At 45.6% G+C, this 7,121-nt stretch overlaps 1 protein-coding gene across 1 annotated transcript; it reads left to right on the top strand.

Moving 5' to 3' along the window:
• Positions 1 to 284: 284 nt before the first annotated feature.
• Positions 285 to 1,570, top strand: LOC106818670 (protein yippee-like F37A8.5; the record flags this gene model as incomplete). Its single annotated transcript, XM_014823356.1, has 3 exons — positions 285 to 328; positions 713 to 821; positions 1,298 to 1,570. Coding segments are annotated over 3 exons (273 nt in total), but the record flags the coding sequence as incomplete, so codon positions are not given.
• Positions 1,571 to 7,121: the final 5,551 nt, after the last annotated feature.

The raw sequence follows: 7,121 nt of genomic DNA on the forward strand, positions 1-7,121 counted from the left end.
TGATGCTCACATGAGTTAGTGATGACATTTGTTAGACCATCACGGTCTTTCTACTTCGTCTCATACCTAAATGTCCGTGACTTTAAGCTTCTCCTACACTTACCTGATCCAATTAAGCTCAATTTCATTTTGCAGCTATTTCGTGCAGGATTCGTTCTTAGCCTTTGTCATCGCATGCGCATCACGACAGACGTTTTTAAAGCGTGTGTGCGTGTAATGAGAATGACATTTTCTTAATTGACACCGACTCTTAGACTAATTTCGACTCCTTTTGTTCTTTCCAGTCTTTTCAAGGAAGCCAAGGCAGGGCGTACCTCTTCAACTCCGTGTGAGTATAATTGTTGAAAAATGGAATACAAAAATAATAAGAATAAAAATAAAAAACAAAATATCGCTTCAATCGTGGTGGATCGCACATGTGATAGTAATTTAATAAAATAACATATGATTTATAAATACAAATTCATAATTTCGCAGGGTGAATGTGGGTTGCGGCCCGGCCAAAGAAAGGGTGCTACTGACCGGCCTGACCCTGACCCCACACTCTCCATGAAATTGAATAATAGAACAAACCGTCGCTTCAATCCTAGTCGATCGGACGTGCGATGAAAATTTTATAAAATAATATATGATTCATGGGCTGAATATCATGAATATATGAGGTATCGTTCAATGATGATCATATAATAAATAAAAATTCATAATTTTGCAGGGTGAACGTCGGCTGCGGGCCGGCGGAGGAGAGGGTGCTACTGACCGGCCTGCATGCTGTGGCGGATATCTTCTGCGAGTGTTGCAAGACAACGCTCGGCTGGAAATACGTACGTGTCCAACGCCTCCTACACCTGTCTTCCTTCTGTCTCCCTCTACACTCCTTCCTGTATTCTTCTTTCTTTCGTAAGCTCACTCACTCACTCACTCACTCACTCACTCACTCACACTCACTCTCACTTCACTCACTCATTCACTCACTCACTCACTCACTCACTCACTCACTCAGTCACTCACTTACTCACTCACTCACTCACTCACTCACTCACTCACTCACTCACTCACTCACTCACTCACTCACTCATTCACTCATTTGCTCACTCACTCACTCACTCATTCACTCACTCACTCATTTACTCACTCATCACTCACTCACTCACACTCATCAACTCACTCATCACTCCACTCACTCACTCACACTCACTCACTCACTCACTCACTCACTCACTCACTCATTTTCTCGATTGTTCACAAACGATTTGATCGAATCGACGATTCTCACGGGCCGTGCTCTTCTGTTCTCTAGGAACATGCGTTCGAGTCGAGCCAGAAGTACAAGGAGGGTAAGTTCATCATCGAACTAGCTCACATGATCAAGGAGAACGGTTGGGACCATGAAGACGACTGCAAGAACCGTCAGCCTTAATGCGTACACCACCGGGGGCGCCACTGCATTTTTGCACGCGGATGTTGTCGACACGCGATTGCGCGCTTCGCGACGTACGCGGCTTTATCCTCGGTGGCAGGCGTGCACGTCGCTGTGGTAAGCTTGCTGCTGCTGCTGCTAGTGGTGGGGATAGTGGTGCTGCTGCTGCTGCTGCTTAGTGGCAGAAGTGGTGCTGCTGACTGCTGCTGTAGTGCGGTAGTGGTGCTGCTGCTGCTAGCTAGTGGTGGTAGTGCTGCTGCTGCTGCTAGTGCGTGGTAGTGCTGCTGCTGCTCTAGTGCGTAGTGGTGCTGCTGCTGCGGATGCTAGTGGCGTATGCTGGTGCTGCGGTGCTAGTGGCGGTAGTGGTGCTGCTGCTGCTGCTGCTAGTGGTGGTAGGCGGTGCGCTGCTGCTGCTGCTTAGTGGTGATAGTGGTGCTGCTGCTGCTGCTGCTAGTGGTGGTAGTGGTGGTTGCTGCTGCTGCTCGCCTAGTGGCGGACTGGTGCTGCTTGGCTTGCTGATGCTGCTGCTGCTAGTTGGCGTAGTGGTGCTGCTGCTGCCTACTGCTAGTGGCGGTAGTGTGCTGTCTGCCTGTGCATCGGGGTAGCTGGTGCTGCTGCTGCTGCTAGTGGTGGTAGTGCTGCTGCTGCTGCTAGTGGTGTGTAGTGCTGCTGCTGCTGCTAGTGGCGGTAGTGGTGCTGCTGCTGCTGCTGCTAGTGGCGGTAGTGCTGCTGCTGCTGGTGCTAGTGGCGGTAGTGGTGCTGCTGCTGTGCTGCTAGTGGTGGTAGGGGTGCTGCTGCTGCTGCTGCTAGTGGTGATAGTTGGTGCTGCTGCTGCTGCTGCTAGTGGTGGTTAGTGGTGGTGCTGCTGCTGCTGCTAGTGGCAGAACTGGTGCTGCTGCTGCTGATGCTGCTGCTGCTAGTGGCGTAGTGGTGCTGCTGCTGCTACTGCTAGTGCGCGTAGTGGTGCTGCTGCTGCTGCTTAGTGGCAGAAGTGGTGCTGCTGCTGCTGGCTAGTGGCGGTGTGGTGCTGCTGCTGCTACTGCTAGTGGCGGTAGTGGTGCTGCTGCTGCTGCTGGAGTGCGTAGTGTGGGGTGCTGCTGCTGCTGCTAGTGGCTGTAGCTGGTGCTGCTGCTGTGCTGCTGCTGCTAGGTGGCGGTAGTGGTGGTGCTGCTGCTGCTAGTGCGGTAGTGGTGCTGTCTGCTGCTTAGTGGCGGTAGTGGTGCTGCTGCTGCTTTGCTGCTGTGTGCTACTTGTTGCTGCTTGCTGCTAGTGGTGGTAGTCTGGCTGCTGCTACTGTTACTACTGCTGCTACTGCTGCTGCTACTACTGCTGCTACTGCCACTGTTGCTGATGCTGCTGCTGCTAGTGGTGGTAGTGCTGCTGCTGCTGCCACCTCTACCACCGCTGCTGGTAGCAGAACAAGTGCTGACGATGTTTCCATCCGTGTAGAGTCCCGTGTTCTGCAGCTCACACGTAGCTGTCAGCGTTCTGGGGTGAAGCTTAGCGTCTTTCCGCTCGATTGCATAGCCGAGTCCACGCAGCAAGGAAAACGCAGCCGACTTTGCTAACGCCGTGTGGTGCACGTCGAATTTCAACTGCTCCTGCTTCCTCCGCTCTCGAAACTAGATTCACTTTGCCGTTTGCGTAAACGACCAAGTATGTTGTTTGTTTTTTGTGTTGTTTTTCGCAACCCGTGGCGTTTTTAGCTTCTAGCTGGTCTAGGGAAAATGTTGGGTGGACGCATTGTTGGAAAGCATACTGGCAGTGGAACAGAAAGGCTGGAAATCTGTTAGGGTAAACTATGTTCTCTATTTTTCTCGCTACATTTGACATTGTGGACAACCCCCGTGTCGATAGAGATTGATGTCTTGGCTGATGCCATGACTGAGATGGGCCGTTTCCATTTTTGAATGGCCAGCAGTTGGTATCTTGTGCTGGAAAGTCACGTCATAAATGCCCAGGCCGTATGGGTGGGACGATTATTTTACCGTGAGTTTTATTTTTTGTACAGCAATATCGATTGATTCGTGACAGCTCGTTCAGTAACCGTTATCTGTACCATTTTGGATATGACCATGTCATGACATTTTCGCTGTCTGGTAATTATCGAACCGATCGGCTGCTGCCACAGGAAACCAACACGGTGCTGCCCTCTCTTGGCAGGTGCGCGCGTAACTTGGAATGTTGCTTAGAGTTTCCGATCGGCAAGCCACCGGTTTTGCTAATATGCGAAAGTGCTTATAAAGAGATCTATCTAACAAACGTCCGGTTTCATAATTTACACGGTTACACTTTAGATATAATTCTGTTGTCAAACAGCGACAGGTATGACGTTTCTCACCCATGCATTGCTACCATGAATGTTCGCACATATAATGACTATACAATATTATCAAGGAGTTAGATAATATAGGAATAATATCATATCTATATTATAGCTATATATATATATATATATATATATTATATATATATATATATATACGATATATATTATATTATCATACCTATATTATCTTATCTCTGATATTATATATATATATATATTATATATATATATTATATATAATCAAGAGTGTATAAGAAGATATTATCCTTATTTATACGCTCTTGATATAATATATATATATATATATATATATATTATGTCATCTTGAAGATCAATTTACTTTCCTCGGCTTTATACCAGAATAATGGAACGTTGTATATTGTTTTATAGCTGCAAAAAGCAAGCAGAACGAAGGGGTTGTAAATTAAGTTGTTTTGCGTTACTGTTACATTAAGAAGTACCGGGTAGTTTGAAAATACTTCAAAACAAAAGTCAGCAAAAAGCTAGCAAGTTCTCGTGGGTTTACTAGTGAAATTTCCTTCCTCTCTCTCCACGTCGCGCTACTGTTGAGGGCCAAGATTTATTTCTGCGTATGTGTAAAAATATTGATGTAGTACATGAATAGTTGCTCGGGTAACCTATATTGGTGCATTGCCTAGGTGGTCGTACATTGGCTATATGTTTGTGCTTTGTTGTGCGCCAGACATACAGTTGTTAATATTATTCTATTTTATACCATATTTAATTATGTACATAGCTTCATGTGAATGTCCATATGTATTTAATTTTTGTACTCTGTGGTTTTTAATTTCCTGTATGGCTGTGCAAATCTGATCGACGCAATTAGAAAACGGATTTGATCATGACGATTTTATAGTTTAAAACCGATAATTTTTCACGGCATTTCAGTGTGAATTGCTTGCAGTTTTGCCATTTTCTTTCCACTCACATCTACCCGTTTACGGATGCCGTTTGATTTTTGACGTACAGTTAGTTTTACTCTTTTTTTAAACCAGTCAATTGCGCGTTGTGCAAGCGGGAAAATGCAGTTTTTGCTATGAGTTCTCGTAGGAAATTTCCAATATATGCAACGCAATGTAAGTTTACTCTGCCGGAAAATTGCGATCATAAGCCCTCCCCCCCCCCTCCGGTACGTGCACGAACTATATAATACAGTAACACTCTCAAAGGTCAACGTAATATTGTCCTAAAAAATGAAATCGAGGTCGGAGTTATACTCTTGACTCTTTGTTATAAAGAAGTGATGTCTGGACCCCGTTAGTGCAATGCGTGTCGTACTTGGTATGTGCATATTCTAGTGATCTTTGTAAGGCAGAGGAGAATGCAGTGGGTTAGGATAGCCATTGTGATATATAACGTCTTTGCCTTATATTATGATGCTGCACTATAGTATCCTGTACTAGTGCTGCACTCTGGTAGTGGTATAGTCAACCACGTGTGTGTTTATATTTTCTGTCACAGTTGAATTCATTTTTTTTTGAAATACGGGCATCCAAAGAATATAAGATGTGAATAAGAAGCTGAACGGGATTAGAGATGAGTGAATCCCGAAATGTAATGCACGGCATATGAGCCTTTTGCTTCTCCGTACGAAATAGCAGGACAGTCACATTTAGCATAACAAAATGCACCGCCAGAGACCGTAAAAAATGCATCCCGAGTTACCGCTGTGATTGGTTCTATCATTCGTCGCTGTGTCAACGTTACTGATGTTGTCATGGCAATGTATGAGCTGATTATTTTCCAGCTCACGTTCATTGCCAAATAGTACAAAATAATGAGGTCGCGTTTGTCTCTAAAATGGAAAGATGGATCTTCATATTATGTAAATACTGAGCATGTTCACGCTTTCTTCCTCGATTCTGTTCTGCACATTGTTCTAATGTTTCACCATAATATTTAATTACTTGTGTTGGCAGTATGAGTGTAGTACGTGAACCTATTGTGTGCGTGTGTGTGTGTGTGTGTGTATGCTGCTGCTGCCACCTCTACCACCGCTGCTGGTAGCAGAACAAGTGCTGACGATGTTCCATCCGTGTAGAGTCGCCGTGTTCTGCAGCTCACACGTAGCTGTCAGCGTTCTGGGGTGAAGCTTAGCGTCTTTCCGCTCGACTGCATAGCCGAGTCCACGCAGCAAGGAAAACGCAGCCGACTTTGCTAACGCCGTGTGGTGCACGTCGAATTTCAACTGCTCCTGCTTCCTCCGCTCTCGAAACTAGATTCACTTTGCCGTTGCGTAAACGACCAAGTATGTTGTTTGTTTTTTGTGTGTTTTTCGAACCCGTGCGTTTTTAGCTTCTAGCTGGTCTAGGGAAAATGTTGGGGTAGCGCATTGTTTGAAAGCATATTGCAGTGGAACAGAAAGGCTGGAAATCTGTTAGGGTAAACTATGTTCTCTGTTTTCTCGCTACATTTGACAGTGTGGACAACCCCCGTGTCGATAGAGATTGCCGTCTTGGCTGATGCCATGACTGAGATGGGCCGTTTCCATTTTTGGATGGCTAGCAGTTGGTATCTTGTGCTGGAAAGTCACGTCATAAATGTCCAGGCCGTATGGGTGGGACGATTATTTTACCGTGAGGTTTTATTTTTTGTACAGCGATATCCGATTGATTCGTGACAGCTCGTTCAGTAACCGTTATCTGTACCATTTTGGACATGACCATGTCATGACATTTTCGCTGTCTGGTAATTATCGAACCGATCGGCTGCTGCACAGGAAACCAACACGGTGCTGCCCTCTCTTGGCAGGTGCGCGCGTAACTGTTGAATGTTGCTTAGAGTTTCCGATCGGCAAGCCACCGGTTTTGCTAATATGCGAAAGTGCTTATAAGAGATCTATCTACAAACGTCCGGTTTCATAATTTACACGGTTACACTTTAGATATAATTCTGTGTCAAACAGCGACAGTATGACGTTTCTCACCCATGCATGCATACCATGAATGTTCGCACATATAATGACTATACATATTATCAGGAGTTAGATAATATAGGAATATATCATACTATATTATAGCTATAGATCTTCTCTCTCTCTCATCACTCGCGCTTCTTCGTTCCTGCTCTCTCTCGCCTCTCTCTTCTGCTCCCTCTCACCCTGGCTCGCTCTCTCTCTCCCTGGCTCTCTCTCTCTCCTCTCACTCGCGCTTTCTACGTCTGCTTCTCTCACTCGGTGGCTCTCCGCCCATGAATCGACCGCCTGTGTTGCTAAAAATGCTGAACGGATGCTGAAACATATACGCGTTAGTACTTACTGTGACATCATCCGCGACTAATGGACACCACGTAAATTTGAGAAAAATGTTCATGCACCTTAAGAATTCTGCAGAAATTACGAGTTATCATCGCCCA

Source organism: Priapulus caudatus, unplaced genomic scaffold, assembly GCF_000485595.1.
Source record: "Priapulus caudatus unplaced genomic scaffold, Priapulus_caudatus-5.0.1 Scaffold2422, whole genome shotgun sequence".
In the NCBI taxonomy this organism is placed as follows: domain Eukaryota; kingdom Metazoa; phylum Priapulida; class Priapulimorpha; order Priapulimorphida; family Priapulidae; genus Priapulus; species Priapulus caudatus.